This window comes from Scatophagus argus, chromosome 15 (genome assembly GCF_020382885.2).
Source record: "Scatophagus argus isolate fScaArg1 chromosome 15, fScaArg1.pri, whole genome shotgun sequence".
Taxonomy (NCBI): domain Eukaryota; kingdom Metazoa; phylum Chordata; class Actinopteri; family Scatophagidae; genus Scatophagus; species Scatophagus argus.
Genome location: NC_058507.1, coordinates 18,217,698 through 18,236,522, shown reverse-complemented (window position 1 = coordinate 18,236,522; position 18,825 = coordinate 18,217,698). Strand labels below are relative to the sequence as shown.

At 38.7% G+C, this 18,825-nt stretch overlaps 1 protein-coding gene across 1 annotated transcript in view; it reads left to right on the top strand.

Moving 5' to 3' along the window:
• The window catches only part of alk (ALK receptor tyrosine kinase), a 364,681-nt gene that overhangs the window by 278,842 nt on the left and 67,014 nt on the right, over positions 1-18,825 (top strand). Inside the window, exon 5 of the mRNA XM_046413454.1 lies at positions 16,076-16,209. Coding sequence (XP_046269410.1) covers positions 16,076-16,209 — 134 coding nt within the window. The remainder of the gene's footprint in view (positions 1-16,075; positions 16,210-18,825) is intronic.

Here is an 18,825-nt window from a genome sequence, read left to right as displayed (position 1 = left end):
GTTGTTGTGGAACTCCACTGGGCACATACCAAAACATGTCTGTGGGACTGAACAATCCCACTGAAGTCAGTAATTAAATTTGTTTTACCACACAGAACCTTCTGGAGGAGGGTAATGAAATAAAACCCAATCCCCAGTCTATTTATTCCACACAGTTTGTTTCGTTCTGATGTCATTACCAGCTGCCTTTTTTACAATGCTTCCCAGAACTGCTGCTAAAGCAATGTATTAAAAATAGGGGGAAGAATTATACTTGCAATGAACAACACATATAATGAGCAGTTAGAGCTCATTTCTTTGCAACATGGTAGAAACGTGATTTCCAAAAGAAATCAATGGAATTGTATGCCACACTGCCAGTTTTGTACTCTTGTAGTCTCTTCCTTGTTGAAACAACAAGTGGCTAGAATCCATGTTCCCTAATTATAAAAACACAACAACATTTGATTGTTAAAAGTTAAGTTTAAACTCACTCAGTAAACCTGCATTACAGATGTAAAGCAGCTAACATGTAACTAACTTATTTAGCCCAAACCATAATCTTTTCTAAAACATAACCAATTAGTTTTGGTGCCAAAACTTTTAACTTAAACTTAACCGTTAACCATCTCACAGCGTTACTGGTTCTATTCAGTCATATGCTATTTTTGGAATCACTGGCAAATGAGTATTGTCTGTTATTTAGATATGATATACATATAAATATATATATAAATAGATAGATAGATATATACCATTCCCTGACATGTGTACCACTGTATTAGGTTGTGTCTTCAACTTAACTTAACTCAGATTACAGATAGTTTTGTTGCAAGGCATGGACACACAGTTCTGTAAGGGGGGAGAGGAGGTGGCCTGGACACAGTGGGCCAGAAGCCAACAACAGCAGTAGCTGCTGTCATATCCTCACAGAGTACCAAGCCGCACCAGCAGTAACATCTAAAAAATACTGGGAAATTGAACACATAGAGAGGGAGAATATTACCATATGATAAATAAGGAAAGTAATATTCTAGCTGCTTCAAAGCAGTGAATCAGGGCTTGGCATTTTGAGGAGGAATAAAAAGAAGAAAGAGGAACAGGAGAAAAATGAAAAAATGAAGAATTGTGTTCCTTCAAGGAACACAATTAGAAATACAGCAGTCCATCAATTGTCCAGACCAAAGTTATCACTAGATTTTGAAGTCACATCTCTGGTTCATACAGAACAATATGATAAGATATTCTGGGCTCAAATTATCAAGACAAAATTCGGAGAATTTGTGTTCTTTATTTGGACAACATCTGTGTTTTATATTTTACAAAGATTGATTGCTGCACAAGTGACAAAGTTTTAACTATTTCCTGCAATAGTTTACATGAGGATAGAATTCACAATGTTGTCAAAAGTTTATGTTTGAGATGTAGATCTAAAATTTAGCACGCTACATCACCATGAGATCCGATTCCTCAAAATTTTCTTTTTGTTTGTTTTTTTTTATTTTATTTTTTTTGTCATTAATTGTGATGTGCTCTTCAATTCTTGCTTATTCAAAAATCTGGACTCGCTCTAACTAGATTTTTTGTGGAGAGCAGTCTGAAAATAGCCAAAAATGACATGGAAGATAGGTTAAATTAGTTTAATATTTTTATTGTTATTAACAATATTAATTCGTACTACTTTTGAGAAAAACTGAGTGATGGAGTTTTAAAATTTTGATTATTGTGATTATTGTAGCATCAACATCAGGTCTCTTAGCCTACAATCCCAGTCACCGATGTTTGGCAAAGGACTCAACCTATGTGTAAAAGGCAAATTTCCTTGAAAAAAGAAGAAGAATGTCATCAGGAACAATAGTACAGCTGCGTATAATGACCAGACATGTCTATAAACATAATCATCATCACCGAGTCGACATCATAGACATCAAGCTAGTGAATAGTGTAGCATGTGAGTAGTCTCAGGACTGACTCTTTACAGCTTTCCCCGGCCTGCATTCAGAGGAGAAATGGATATGAGAATGAAGGAGTGCTTGTACCTGTTATTCTTAACAGGTGGGAATCTTAACTGCGAGCCAGGGGACAAAATCTGAAATCCAGAGTATATGGTGCTATGTAGAATTCTTAATGCTTCTAATGCTAATAATAATAATAATAATAATAATGAATAATTATTCATAGGCGCCTTGCTAGACAATCAAGGTCACCTTGCATCACTTCTCATATAAACAAACACAATATTGTTACATTCAATTACCTACTAATTAACAGTTCATTTTGCTACTAAAAATTGTCACTGTGGTTAGTAAAGCCATTGCTGACTATCAATTGATCATTCAGAACCTTAATATTTGCTGCAGGCAATATTCTTTATTAGCAATACACGGAAATCGTGTCATGCGGAATTGTGATCCGAAATGTTAGATCGAGACAACTTGGGACAATACATGAATGATACTGAGTCTACAATGTATGCAACCGCTTGACTACATTAAGGATGAGTATGGTTAAAATGATTTTTTCTCCTCTGAAAATATCATCCCACCTCCAGCCTACATTTAACTACAAGCTATGATTTTTATTTTGCTTTGAGACAGTTTTGTAATATCACCACTGTACTCAGCTTTACTGTATGTTGCAGGGAGCAACGAGGTCAGAGCTAACACCAAATATAATATCTGTAATACAATAAAGTCTGTTCCATGCTCTTGCCACGTTATGTTTTTCATCATTGCCACAGGTCCATCTCTGCTGCTCCACTTTCAGAAAATTTGTCGGAAACAGGGAGACAACTCATGCAATTGTTAAATGCATCATGAAGCAGACTCCACTGGTTGGACAAAACTTAATCATGGTGCCCACATGAGGTGAGCGTAATTGGGCACTCTTTTGGTAATATGCAGCACACCCCTCAAATTAGAGGCTATAATTGGAAGAAACATACTAGCCCTGCTGCCTTCAGATTGCTGCAGAGATTTAATAAGCCAAAAGATTGTTCCTTATCCATTCTACAAGACAATTTGGACGACAGAAAAATACCCTATTATGTGTAACTACAGAGTCTGCTTTACTAGTACATAAAAACACATTTTAATATGCATGTGAGCTGTCTAATGGTTAAAATATTTCATACATTTCAAAGCAATGTGTCTTTGTGATCATTAACCATACCCAAACGTGATCATAATGAACATTAGCAACAAACATATTGTCAGTACTCTCAGCTATCAAGCTAGCATGTTAGAGAAATTTGAGCTGTAATTTTTCTGCAATTCTTGTGTGACTAGCTCGCTAAAAACTTTGGCAATATATCCACCTAGCCTTGTGGAAGACTCGTGCAATAAGTTAGACAGATCGACTGTCCATTCAAATGATTGGACCGACTTGCTACAGGTCTACCAGCCACAGATACAAGTTTTGTTATGAACATCTGCTTTATTGATTGCTGTTGAGATGATGAGAATTTCACTACATATAACAGAACAGGCTTCTAAAATGCATTATCTACCCTAACCTTAAATATGTTTTAAAAGTAACTAAAGTGAAATTGCGAAAACCTCGCATCCATCCTGAATCCATAATAATCCGAGTAGGCAGTGATGCAGCACTGTTGCACTGTGCTGTCTGTAGGCATTCCATGCCATAGCAAGTGTGAATGGTCGGTGTGTCACTTCATTGGCACAAGTTCAGTAAAACAGACCATGTACTTAAGCAGCACATTTGAGCTGTAAATTACAGTTAAATATTTATGAACAGTTGAGTTCTAATAGTCTGCCTTTACTCCCAGTGGTTAATTGTGTTTTTTGTGGAATGCATTAAAGGACCTTGGTGGAACTGTTCGGTCATTATCTTACAAAAAATGAAAACATTGACAGAGTGCATGAAATACAAAGTTACATTCACAAGAGCAAGGACAAATTTGATCATGCATTTGTTCTGCATGATTGCATCTTATGTGATTATCCATGGAGAATGCCTTCATATTTCCAACAAACCACACTCAGTCAAGCAGCAACCAAGAGCCCAATAAAGTGCATGAGCACCGTTTCATCTCTTTCTTATACTTTGGCTTTTGTCGTTTTCGCTTTTAAAAAGCTTTTTCCATCGTTTCTATCGAGTGCCAATTATCTCAGAGGGCGAGATATAATTTGTTTGCTTTTGGTTATTTTTTGTTTTTGTCCTTTTTTTCTGTGCTTGGAGGTTTCTTGTGAAGAAGCAGTCTGGCACTTTTTCTTCACAAAGATGGTGCGGTACAGGTTTGAAAGTTTTATGTCGATAATAAACCTAGTTAATAAACCAGAAAACATTTACAGCTGCATGAACTCATATAGTAACTTATGACACAACTGGTAACATGTTCTTCAGCAATGTGTAACACAGCTACTGTTGTGCCCTTAAACAGGGTAGTGGAAGAGGAGTGAGGAAAAACACATGCAGCTCTTTTGTTCACTCGCTGTATTTACTTATAATACATATATAAACCTTATTTGAGTTTAACCATAAACACATTCAGTGAACTCAATATCAGTAACAAAGATACCATTAGAAATATGTACTTTTTTTTTTACTTTGTCTAAAATATTTATATCATTTTTTAACTAATTTATTACATGACCAGTGACTTATGAAATGTGTTTTTAGATTATTAACTTATATCCATTGCCACATGAACTATTCAGAAGCAAAATGAACATTTTTATCTAACTGTAGAAACATTAATCTAACAGTAGCTAGCTTCAATGGCAAGACTGACAAGGTTAACAGTCCAATATGGCCGCGCCGCCATGCGCTCTCTGGCTCACACATCACACAAAACTCTTTCAACAATAAACCAGTACAAATAATCATTCCTTTCTGCTAACATCACAGTGACATGGAGTAAACTATTACCAGCATATTTCATAGAGTTTAGAGTGCTTAGTGTATGATAAATACCTTATATAAGGGAAAGGTAGTGAAAGAAGAGTGAGGAAAAACACACACAGCTCTTTCGTTCACTCGCCGTATTGAGTGAGAAAACAGAGCGTGTCCCCTGCTACCGGAGCCCTGAGGCATTACCAACAGATCACTGAGCAATCAATTTACTCACACGAGGCTCTGTATCAGCTATCTTTGTTCGTCTGCATTAACAATGAACAATGCTGGCACACACTCGCAATTAATAATGAAATTAAATATGATGAACAAATAACACTAGCAGTAACGAAGAAGAATGAAACGAACCCTGTTCTTTTCAAAATCGACAATTTCACCTGGGAATGAATAATAATCTAAGATGAATTACTTTTGTCTTGTCTGGTCACACAACACTACCACCCATTCAGGAATACAAATAGTAATTTAAACTACTAACCATGCATATACAATGTGAACATGGACTTACTTTATTTTACTTTATTTTGGGAACAGATAACATTGAGCTTTCTTTGTCTGAAATACTAAAATTACTAAAAGTAAATCTAAATATCCACAAATTCCTATCATTTAAACGTTGTAATGTAAGATCAGTAATTGAAATAAAAAATTAAAAAGAAATAAAGTTTTGGGTTTTTTTTTTTTTGTTTGTTTGTGTTTGTTTGTTTTAATGCCAAGTCACGTATGTGTACAACAAACAGAGCACATTATTATTAAAAGATGTTTGATCTGCTACACACAGCTTAATGCATTCATGGCATTTAAATGAGGCATGATGGCTTAGTGCTTCTGTTTGAGGCGATGCTAAAAGTCAACACATGGCACCAGGTTACACTGAAACAACATATTCTTTTCAACCTGAGAGGGTACACTGTTACTTCCAGTTCCTACTAATATTTAGTTTATCCAGCGTTACTCTCTAAAACCATATCATATCATATTCACACTGATTTCTGCTTTCTAAGCTCTCAGCCAAACACCCATCCCCCTTGTGCCTTCTGTTTAAACATGGAAAACATTCCTTTTGCGCAAACCAAGGCCTAAGGTCTTCAAGTAAGTACCACTTACGTATTCCTTTTCAATACACAGTTAAACATTTGAAGTTAAGTAAAAAAGAAAAAGAATCTAGAGAGCTGAATAATTTTGCCTCAGTATAAAGAAAACATGAACATACATGGAAGTGCAGTGTTGTTAATGCTGTATAGCTAAAAGCATTCAACCTACTTAAAATACACTCCTGTTTGTGTTCTTTCTAATGACATTCTCATGTATTAAGGGTGTTTTTATGCACATAAATCAGTACATTTCCCAAATCCTAGTATGTATTTACTGGTTGAATAGCATTAATAACATTTTAGCTCTGCAAATTCAACTTACATATGCATTCTTGTTTAGCAGTAGTGCACAGTGACACATTTAGTCATTTAGAGATCTCAGACAGTGAGAGAGCTATGTATCTGCCATGTGAATGCGAATATTCCTCCATCTAAAAGGGTATCTGTATATATCTGTATAATGTTTCTGACACACAAAAAAGTGAACTTTTTGGACTTTCCTTTAATCTTTTCAATTTTTCTAGTGAATTCAAATAATTTAACCTCCCCAGTCCTCTAAACATAAATGTTTTGGTTGAACTAGTCACAACTTCTGACAAGGGCTTGCAAGTAGATGCTGCTTTATTTTAGTAGCATGTCACAAGACAGAAAAAAGTTGAGAGCCACTGAGCTTATATATCCAACATCTTGATCTTGATGTAACTCCTTCTGCTTGCGTCTCTTGCTATCTATATGTTGGTCTTGTCCTGTGTGGGTGTCTGTTTTCTTCAGTGTCGGGTGTGACAGTCTAGATTACAACACCGCTAACATGTCACCGGTGCACCAAGGCAGATTCCTCATATGTGAAAACCTACTGGGCAATCAACCTGATTCTGACTTTGATTAGGGTTGCAAGCATCGAAGCACTTATCCCCCTGGTGCGTGATTAGTGGTCTGCTGGTCCTCGAGGGCTACTCTATATCAAGAATGGATTCAAACACTGCTGAATTGACTATTTTGTCACCCATTTGTCAGTAAAATGGTAACTTTTTGTTATCAAGCCTGGCCTGAGTGCAGTACTAGCCTCTCCCATGTGCTAGTAGCAACTAACAGAGCGTTATTTTTCACATGTACTGGACAACACAAGGCTAACATGTGATGTGGCCTGGCAACACATGAGGTATTAGTAAGTCAGGAGGAGATAATTGTTTCCTGTCTTCTTGAGCCATCATGGTTTTTTTTTTCTGCATGCTCAGAACTCTAAAAGCAGCATTTTCAGTTACAAAGTGGACATGTTTTAATCACAAGTGCTGTCACTCAATTTGAGCAATTTCCTGTGGTTGTATAAAGTATGAGGTTGCAAAGTAATTGAATTTTGGTCATAATTAAAAAGTGCAAGGAGCCATGTGATCTTTCTCCCTATGTCTTTCATCTTTGTAATAGCATAGCAGTTTATGTCTAAGAGGCAACGCTTTCATCACGGAAATTAGTAATTTATAGTGGTCTCCTATGCTTTATGTGCCATGTAAGGTACAGCAGAAGCCTTATTAAATTGGATATGCAGTTTAATTTGACATTGACAAGATGAAAACATAAATGAGATGAGGATCAATCTTGGAAGATCTGCAGCAAAAGCTACATTAATGATGGTTTTAATGCATAATAGTTTAATGTGGAGACTTACTATAGTATCCAAGCCAGGTTTCTAAACATGAATCCTCCGTTATTTCTGTTAGGGAGAGCTTTGGCTTACATTCATCTATACAAGCATGGTTATATATTTTTATGGTTCCTTGAAGGTGTCAGCTCTGATATTTTCCACCTCACAACTGCAGTGATATTTCAATCAGCACAATATCATTAGATAGCGCTGCAACTGTAGAGTCGTAACCTCTGAATTATTCAGAACACTAGTGGTGCAAGGGGATAACACAGACTCACTGAGTCAATGGAAGAGAGTAAGCATGACAGAGAGTTTGCAGCGGTATAACAGACTGCAGCCCTAAATGAGGAAGGAAACCAGGAAACGAATGCAGATAACAAAGGAGGAAAGACAGAAATAAAGGAGTGAGCAGCCACAGTGATCAATAGTACTAAAAATGGCTGGGATAGCTGATGACAGGTTGTACCTGTCTACCACACGTGATGTTTTCAGAGAAGGCAGGATTTATGATTGGTAGCACTGTGGTTTTATTTGATGCTTGCACTGTTGGGTGTGAACCGGTAAATAATAGCAATGGTGAGTCAACTGGTGGGCCATTTTTTTTTTTAAAGTTAAGTGTTTTTTATTTGTTGTTGTCACTTGTACCCTGTGGTTTGTCATCACTTCTTATTCAAGCCAATTACCACAACTGACTGTCTCAAAATTTATCAAAATATGTGAAATATTTAACGGCATTTTATTTTATTTTTATTTTGAAAGTCAGATTGGATGCTGCATTCGTGTTATTGTTGTCTTGATAGCAGAGCCCTACACACAAAAAAGTGACCCTAAAGGAGTAAGCATAGGACCACTGACCATGCTGACATATCTGATGAGTTGGGAGTGTTGGCATAATCCATCCTTTGTGTCTCATGTTTTCCCTGTTTGCACAGCATCTCTCCCATTTGTGGTTGTTACTGTTTTAACCTATAAATGACAACATCTTGGTGCTGTGTTCTGCTACTTTTTTGTCCTGAGTGTGGACTCTTTGGGAAAAATTGCACCTCCTGGGCTGACAGCCAGTCACTCAGATAAGCTTATCTGGCAATAGAGTAGTCAGTATAGCTCCATTGTGAGACACTGGGAAAACCGTCTTAGAGAATTTAAGGTTAGTTATCCTTTAACCCCTGTTTTCTGATAACATGAGTGAGATGTCTCACCAGAAGCACCCAACTTGCATAAAGGGAAGATGTGAGCTGATCGAGTGAAGCTGAGTCAATCCTTTTTTTTTTTCTTTTAATGGGGGTCAAGAGGTTGATGATACAGAAGCTTCTGAGGATAATGCTGAGAGAGCATTCCCCATAGTGAACATGTGTCAGACTTAAGGCCCACAGGTCAGCTCTGGCCCAGCACCTCATTTTATGTGGCCTGTGAGAGGTTGCAAAGAATATAATTTGCACAATACAATTCCATGGTGCATGAAGGAAATACGGCATCCGTAAACTACATGTTCAAGAACGCACCATGATTTTGTTATCTGTGTACTGAAGGCTTCTAGCTTCTAAGATGTCAGTATACCCAAGATAGCATCTCAATATTGTATAACTATTTCCAGCAGTAGAGTTCCAAGTGGTCTTTGCAAGTTACATTAAGAGTAGCAGCCAAGAAAAATGTTCAACAAAAAAAAGTGACACAGTAGGAAGGCAATTTAACGAGAAATGGGAAACTGAATATATGTTTGTGCTTACTGAAGACAAGCGAATATGTCTTCGTTATAATAAGGGAGTGTCAGTGCCAAATAAAATAAAGTTAAGTGAAGTACAACAAATTTAGCCACCAAGAAAAGCAACAACAAATCTGAGAGAAGGGCCCTTTGAGAGCCCCCAAAATGCAGATGTGATCCAGGTTGACATTGAATTTGACATTCCTTTCATAGTGAGACTCTCCTGGTATCAGAGAACGGGGGTTACAGGATCAATAACCTGACGTTACCTTTTTAAGATTTCATGATGAAGCCACAGATACCCAAGACTCCAGTACCGATGCACATGAAACAAGACCCGCCGACTCAACTTCCGTGTGTGTCAACTCAAAATGCTAGTGAGAATAAATATCCACATGCACTATGAAGCCAGATGGCCAGTCTAATGCAGAATCAAACAGAATGTGACATTTGTTTAGTTTTTGTTTGTTTTTTTGTGTTGGTCTTGTCGGCCCCCACATTTATTGGCCAACGTTAAAACTCCCGCTCTGCCAGATGGCCAGACTGCCCCCGGTTCTTGAGGTTCTTCTGTCTTAGAGGCAGGATTAAATGCTGATTTTTTTCTTTTTTGTTTTTTTAAATATCAGATTCTTTTTAAGTACTTACTGAAGCCTGCAGAAATGTGCAGTGGGCAGTCAACTGAAGCAACCTGCCAATCAGCAGTGAACAACTACATGTAGGATCCTGTTCTGTTAGCTTTTTTGGACTCTTCTGCTCCACTGACCCTCTCCTTCATAACACTGAAATCATATTTATGTAGTTTTGATTGGGTTCCTGGGACCCCATTGGCCCTTTTGATCGTTATTTAAAAGACAACGTTCTGCAGATGGTTTGGGCTCATTTCATTTACAACTATTTTCATTCCCGAAGTTGTGTCAGCGCTTCCTTGTCAAGCCTATACGTTACAATATGCTTCAATCAGACAGTTTATTCATGATAGAAGATGCCAAAGACCTCATCTCATTACAAGACTTTCTCCAGCAATGAATATCAGACCTGATACAACACTCACTCATTACATTAGCAAAATCTATTAGCAAAAACAGCACTGAAGAAGCTCACAAACTGGTAAAGGGGCTGTATCTTGGTCTTCTTTTTTTTTTTAATGAATTGCTATCACGTACATTTAATACCATGTCATGGAAGTCATATGTTCCATCAGTCTAGCATGACCTTCACTATTGTTCTATAATTTCTGTTTCAAATTCTTTCATAGCTTTGGATCTAAGCCCTTGTGATGATTGATCTTCAGTTAATTGTAGCAGAATTCTGTTCAGTTTTCATGTAAAACTCAGATTGAAGATTAAAGAGCATTTGTGTACCGTGAAGGGACTTCAACTTGCATAAAAACGCTGTTATATGATGACAAACGCTGCAAGACGATATTTGACCCATTGCTATGTAACAGATTCAAACTATCCTGCGTATAAGGTGTTTAAAAACTGCAGATGAAACAAATAATCATGGTTGCAGTCTTTCTCTCCTATGTAGCTCTTGTTGTAGTCAGTTTTAATGTGAGAAACTGTACTGGTACTCTTTACTCATTATTCACCACTTTTCCTCTTAGTTCCCCTAAGAGTTCTCCTTACTCTCTCAGGTCAAATTAGACTTTGTATATTTAAAGGGGTGTGTCTCCCCAGTGATTACCCAGCTGGCCTGGATTCACACTGAGAGTGGCTTTGCAATTTTTGTATGTTTTAAAGGTATTTGCCACATTACGTGAATGCCTGGTGGATTCAACTGTGTCATGTTTTCATGGGTTTGTTTATTTGATTTGGGTTGCTTTCATCCCCTGTAATTTGCTCTTCGCAGCTTTTCAGTCACAGAATGATTAATTTAGCACAAAAATACAAGATAGCTGTATTCAGGTGTGACTCATATGTGAATATACAACGGCTAATGCTTGACTTGAGTGCAAAGTTTTAGTCAGCAGAAACACGTAAATGCCTCATGATTATGGGCCGCAAAACCACTCTATCCCAGTTATGTTGAGGAAGAGTGGTCCCCCAATAATATAATTCCCTAAAAGTATTCATAAACTGCCATCATGAAATTGCTGAGCTATTCATTGCTGGTGAGGCATATGTGTGCTGAGACCAGACTATGTACTTTTCTGAGACTGTGGTGCATAATAATTTTTCCCAGTAACAAATATTTGAAAGTTTGGACCCGTGTGAGGAAAAAGATCTTTAAAGCTTATTTAATTCAATTTGTCTGAACAAATGCTGAATTCTGCCAAAAAAAAAAACTATCAAAATGAGTCAGTCCTGTATCCCCAGCTTACCTCATCTACCCTATCATTCCAGCTGCATTATTGCCTACCAGTCTTTGCTGTCAACAGATAGCATTCAGATGTGTCCTGTTTAGTTTGGGGAAGTGACACTCATTCAGCCGGGCCATGTCAGGCCATTCAATCTAATCTGCACTTGACATGTCGGCTTATGCCTGTTGTGCGCCAAGCCATTTGACAGTCAAAATCGATGCGGCTTAAGCAGAGAACCTGATCCAGCCGCAATCACGTCAGCAACCCCACCCACCTCTTAACTCCTTAACCCGTGCCACCTCTATTCGCACCTAGTCATATGCAGCATCATTTTCAATCAATTTCATCTTTCCCCTTATGAAAAAAATCTGCTTTGATTTAAAAAAGCTGGCGTGATAGAAACCACTGGCAGTGTCTCTTGGGGGTAAAAATTCCATTACCATGTAAAGCAGTTTCCATTTCTGTCCTCCCCTTCTTTTAGTCTTACTGCAGATACATTCAACAGGTTACTTGCACTTGAATTTCTTTTTCAATTCATGTACTTATGCTTAAGGATGTGAGTCAAATGGCTTTGTCAGTACCATACAGTGTATTTTGTTTACACATCACAGGTTCAGTTATTTCATCACGTTATTGAAGGCTTTTTGAAGCATCAGACAAAAACTCACATGTTTTTACCACATCATGTTTAATATCTGTATGGGATCATCTATGCTGTTATGGAGCATTGTGATTATACAGTGACTCAGTGTGAATCCCCAGGAAAACATTTATCAAGATTTATGGGAAAGTTAATCAAGTTCCACTGAAATAAAATTCAGAGACATCATTTCAGCCTTGTAAACACAAGCAGAAATATGAACAACATAAGCAATTGAGGCTAAACACGTGCAGAATTTCCATAACATCTGGCTAACTGTTGACTGCTGTGCTGACTGCAAGTCTGGCCCATTTCCACAGCTTGCTTTAAATGCCACAGGGCCCCCTTCGGACTGAATTTAACTTAAAACTTTTATTTTCATTTGTTTTTCTTCATATTCATCTTCTGATGCAATTTGTTGTTTGTAATAGCTCCAAGAGTTGTGGGCATTGCCGAGAACCCAACAAACCCAAACAACATGTGATGGAAATTACTGACTCAGGGCCAGTGAAGTAACAACGAAGACATTTATGTGATTTCCTCAGCTTCGTCTTTCAGTTCCATTATTTATTTATTTCCAGAATAAAAGTCCTTTTGATTTATTGACTGATTGATGGCATTTGAAACCATTTTACATATTGACTCGCAGAAAAAAAAAATATTATATATTCACTGTGGGTTATCATCTTCTGAAACTGAAGATGGTGGTTTTTGAATGGTTTTTATGCAACTGGTTCTCACAGGCACAACCATAATTTTATACTTTTATACATTGCAGCAATTCAGTTCTTCTCCTAATCCTAAATAAAACCTCATTCCTAAACCAAACCTAATTCATATTTTAACCTGAGGGTGGGATGAAGAGACAGCTTGCAAGGTGTCCTCTGACCTGAGGCCAGAAGCACAGGAACACACATGACCACATAAACAAGACAGGTGTAAAGGCAGTCTTTGTGTCGACTCCAGCCTCGCCTTAGCAGGGTGTCCAACCAGGCCTCAGAGCATTAGGTGAACATTACAACTTTGAAAAGAACACCCTACACACTTGTTTGTGTATTGTTTATCCTGATGGATGTGATACACAGCTAATGCAAACCAGAACCCACAAAAAATAAGCCTTAATGTAGTTAGGACATAAGCATCCTACATCACTCACTAACACACACGCCACACACACGCCACACACACATACACACACCCCAAATTAAAATAAAAAGAGCTGCATTAGCCAGAGCAGAGCACTAAGGGAACATAAATGAATAGCATTATGAAATGAGAATTGTCAATTGGCAGCAAAGATTAGTTGGCCTGAGCTGTTTTGTTTTGTTTTTCTATGGCGAAAAAAACAAAAAAATTCCCAACATGGGAGAGGCTTTCTCCAAACAGCAGTCTGAACAAAGGTCAGGTGGTTTTAAATAACCAACAGGCCGCTAGGACACACAGCACTGTAATGAGAATTATTAGCATCCGCATTTGGATTAGTCATGTATGTCTAATTCCAGCATGAGGATTCTTTACCATTCATTTTCATTTTATTTATTTATATTTAGGACCACTGCGCCTTGCATGGTATATCACTAATTAAGTTTAAGTGTGTGAGTGATGTGCTCTGGCAGATCTGCTCTGATAAGCTGCTCAGTTAATCAGCCCTGCGAGTGCCAGGGCAGACATAGCGTGATAAGACATAAAAATAATTCAGTAGATGCGTGTACAGTTTTATGCCATGTGTAGATAAAAATCAGGTTTTCATTGATCACTTTAGATGAGATGCCATACAGCTCTGCCCATTTCATTATCAGTACATTGAGTATATTCAATGCCAAGCACAAATTCCTTTGTTTACACTTTTGTGGCTCTAAAATTACAGATTTGGCTGATGTGTTGTGTGTGTTTGATGTTTGAATGTAGAGCACTTTCATCGCTGTTCATCTAAGTTGAAATGTGCATGGTACGCCAATGCACATGCTTGCATTTATCAGACGCACAAAGAAAAAAGCATTCCTGTGCAATTACGACCCCATCACCGTCATACAGAGTGCACCCTCAACATAAAGGCCATTTCTAAATTTGTCCCCCAGCCGAGCTGGTGAAAAATTCAACACCATATGTACATGACTCAGTCAGCAAATCATTTCAAGGTTATCGAGGAGACAACGGCAGCTCATATCTCGGGCTTCATTTCCTTTCTATTATGTGGTATGACAGGGAGCAGGTCCCACACCACAAAGCTGGTCTTTTGTGGTGCTAAAACATCACTTCCCATCTGGTCAAAACGTTCCCTCCACTCAGAGCAGCGTCTCAGGCGGAGAGAGACAGAGTGAGGAAGGTTTAGTGAGAAGGGCCTGGAAAGAAGTGAGAGCAATGAAGGAAGGAAGAATAGAGGTAACTCAACATATAAAAAAAAAACATAAGAAGGGAATCTGGCAAAGGTAGTAATGCAAAGCCTGTTGTGTCAGAGCACAGACACTGGGGAAATCAGAAAATCTCAGAGCCTGTTTGTATAGTGGGGGATTGTGTGTGTGCATTTATGTTTGTTGTACTCTTTCTAGCACAATTCTACCCAAATAAATCACAAAATAAACCGAAATAAACAGACAGTTGCAGATTGTGCAGCGCACTTGTCATAATTGAAAGGTAGACACCTAGAGATCTGTGAGAATAACATCATCACTAATGATCTGTGCGTGGGATAACCTTTCAAAATATGTTAAATTGTTCCAATTTGGTTCTCTTAATATTATGTCAGTTCTGGGAAAAAGACGAACCATTAAAAAAATGAGAGAAACATTTAGATATTGAATTCAGTTCTGACTCCTACATAAATGTAGCTAAACAGGTTAAGTTATTTTTCAGTACGTTCTGGGTCATAGCATGGCCACAGAAAATCTTAAAATTGGCAAAAATTCTCAGTGGATTATTGTAAAGACAATATGTGACACACAATACAACCTGCTACAACCACAGGTGTTTAAAACAGATGTGTCTATAAAGAAACATCTCCGTGTGCTGAATAAATTCTCTAATCATACAGGAAAAAAGCAGGCATTGTTTGGTGTTTGTCCACTGTGGAGTAGAAATATATATATACTAAATGTATGTATGTATGTCTGTGTGTGTGTGTGTTTGCACAGTATGGAATTTATAATTTACCTTCTCGTCGAAGTAGGTATTTACAGTGTATTGACTATATGTGGTGTCATGATTTAGGCGTACAAATGAAGGGATGGGCAAGAGAGGGACAGGGGGAGGGGAAAGTGGGGAGGAGAGAGAGAGAGAGAGAGAGAGAGAGAGAGAGATTGTTGATGAGCTCGGAGCCAAAGACAAATCAGCACAATTTGCTTAATAAAATTAGGGACAGTTGAAATACACAAAGCCAGCCGCTGGCTGAGGGAGTACAGCATTCAGCACAGGACCGCAATTCAGCACAAGAACTTCACCTGAGTGTGTTGTTGTCCCCTGACCCCACACCTGCTGTAATAGTGGCTTTAAATTCTGACTCCACACCAGCCGTAAGCTCTCAAGTGAGGCTCTCACTCTCTTGCACCTGGCCACCTCTAAACTTCCACTAGACCCAAAGGAGTCTGGAGTGGGCTCAAAGGTTGGCTATGCATCAACAGACAAAGGAAGAAAGGGATCCTCCCAAAATGGAAGGGGCTGAAGACACCCCCATGTCTGCTTCTGCTGAAGCCTTGGACAGTCCCTCCTCCCAGAGTTTGGGGACTCAGGCAGACCAGGCCCGAGCTACCCTAACCCCTGACCCCCGCAGCGGATGTGGGTTTTTCTGTCAACCATGGTGTCTACTCCTCGCACTGACACTACTCCTGCTTTCTCTCCTTGGCAGCTGGGCAGTGGTCCACCTCACCCTGGGAACCCAAGGAGGATCACCTTTTCGGGTCTCGGGCAGCTATGACCTGCGAATTCCACAGGATGACACGGCTACCATTGAGCCCCACTTCACCACCAACTGCACCATGGGTAAGTTGCCACGTCCATGTTACGATTTTTCATGGTCGTTTTTACATGAATCTGCTGGAAATGTAGCCTTTACTTTTACACTTTCATTTTCCTGTAATGAAGAATACTACTTAAGCAAAAGCTCACATATGAAGCAGTCCGAACAAGTAGAATGCATTAGGCAGTAACTATATAATGACTGCATTCTGAGTTGTTTTCTTTGTGTTTCCTGTCACAGTTTCTGTAATATCCAGTATATCTGGACTAAATGTGCCTCACATGTCTGCAGAGTTGACCAAGTTCCCAAAGCAGCACAAACATGTCAAACTGGAAATTGCACAGCTACATTCTGTGATTTTTAACTTCATTACACCATGTTGTGCAATGAAATGCGTAGACAGCTCGAGACTGAAATAATATCGTTCTCTGTCAACCTCGAAAGCTCCTGAAATTGGATTAATATAACTGATTCAATTTCCTCTGAGCTCGATGCAGCAGCACAGCAACTCTTGCTTAAACATTTCCAGTGTGTATTACTGAGGAAACATGCATAAAATCCTGTTTTTTGGCAGATGATTGGTAGACAGAGAGACCAAGATGGTGATGTTTTAATAGAACATACTGTACATGTGTGAAACACATGTATTTAATATTTATTATCCTTTTCTCAAGCAACTCCATGTTGTAGATAGGCATGATTTTCTGAGTGAGTGAGTTAGTGAGTCTGGTTTGAAAATGGTTTCATTTCAAGCTTCTGTAATCTTGTTTACCAGACCATGTTAGAGCCTGCTGAAGTCACATAAAAAGGAATAAAAAGTAACGGATGACCAAGAGATATCTTCCCCCAGTAGCTGCTTGTCATGGACTAAATTAAATCTGGCAGCAGTGCTTCAAGGAGATGTGTATTTTGATGTCATGTAATTTACACAATGTTGTTTCTGAAACTACATTTAGGCTAATGTATTTCCAATTGAATTCTAGCAAACGCATGCTTCCCTGTTTATTCGCATCGTATTCATGTTGCATATTTTGATAGTTTACATTACTCGTTTGAGCAGACATTTTTGGTTATTATGTTCTTCTATGTGCTTCTATATTTGCACTTTATTGGTGATTCTCTGTAGTTGAACTAAAATGCTCTTCAGAGCATGGCGTATAACTATACACTACTGCTGCAGTGCAGGAAACGTGTTGAATGAACTCGAAAACCTTGTCTTTGACATTCAAACACAGCCCCAGTCCCTCTGCGACTTAAATTTTATCAAAATAAAAACTTATGAAAAACTTGTAAGCTTGTGGCGATTGTAATGGAAATCCATACATTCCATCAGTATGTGTAAAATGTTGCCTTAGTTTGGTCTCATAAAAACTGTTCTGGTCATTCACACAGTGGATGCCTGGAAATATTTTCTCAATATGTGAGCAGGTGTTCCTCTATCTGTTGCCTATTATCATCCTCAAATTTGGGGTGGGATCACTTGTCACTAAAGACGAACAGATGGACCAGCACTGTGCACAACATCCACTCTAATCTAGGTCTGCTTGTGCTACACACTGGAAGGCATTCAACTAATTTACCTTTTCTATGAAAATATATAGAGCATATTTCAAAACGTGATCATTCCCCACGGCCTTTTTGTGAATTCAGCACAGTGCAGCAAATTTAATCTTCTCTACTTTTACAGAGGCAGGGCATGTTTGAGCTCTGCAACAATGAAATAGCTTTTATACTCAGTCAATATTTAGCTCCGGATGAATGAGGAGCCTCAAAAGATTTGTCCAGTTCTAATTCATCAAATTCGGTTCAAATAGGATATTTGGAGGTCAGGTCAAATCAGGTAGTCACAGGGAACAGTTCATCATTTGTTGCAGCTGAGTTTCTCACAGCTGGCCAATACTGCCAACCTGATAACAAGTCATCAACACCTGACTCCCCCATTACGTTGTCTGGGTCTATCTGTCAAATATGTAAATGAATGTGTGACAGAGAGAGAGAGAGACGGGGGAATGTCAAACTAAAGCCAGGCTTGCTTGTTGTTTATATACCAATAAAAAATTTATCACAAAAAAGTAACATCAATTCACACAATATAATCAATGTCCGTGTTACTTAAGTGCCAGTGATTCTCCCTCTATCTGTGGCTTCTGTCACTGTAAGGACAGAGCAGAGCGTATGCTGATTAGCAAATCCATCCTTGCTTGGACTGTGTCTAAATGTTCTCAGCTTTGGGTTCACTGTGCTCCTCTTGCCAAGCAGCACGTAATTCGTGGCTAGCAGAGACACAAAGCATGCAGACGTGCTGTACTCTCCTCAAGCACCACCTGGGCCCTCAGCACAACACCCACTACACACATCCCACTCCCAAACTAAGCCCTAATCCGTCTTGGCACGCTCACCGCGTGGCCCTGCACATTTTGCCGTGTTCTAGACCTCCCCCACTTTACCCCACAGCACCTGTCACAAACCTGGGCTCAAATTACCTTTCTTCCTACCTAGCTCGAAACATGAAGTCAGGGTGCTCCATTCAGGCTCTCATCCTCAGTCCCCTGGAAAAGACAATTGTTTGCTTTGCCTGTCTGTACCTGTTTTGTCAGGTTTTGGGGTTGAGTAGCACAAATACTGATCCCAGCTTGGGC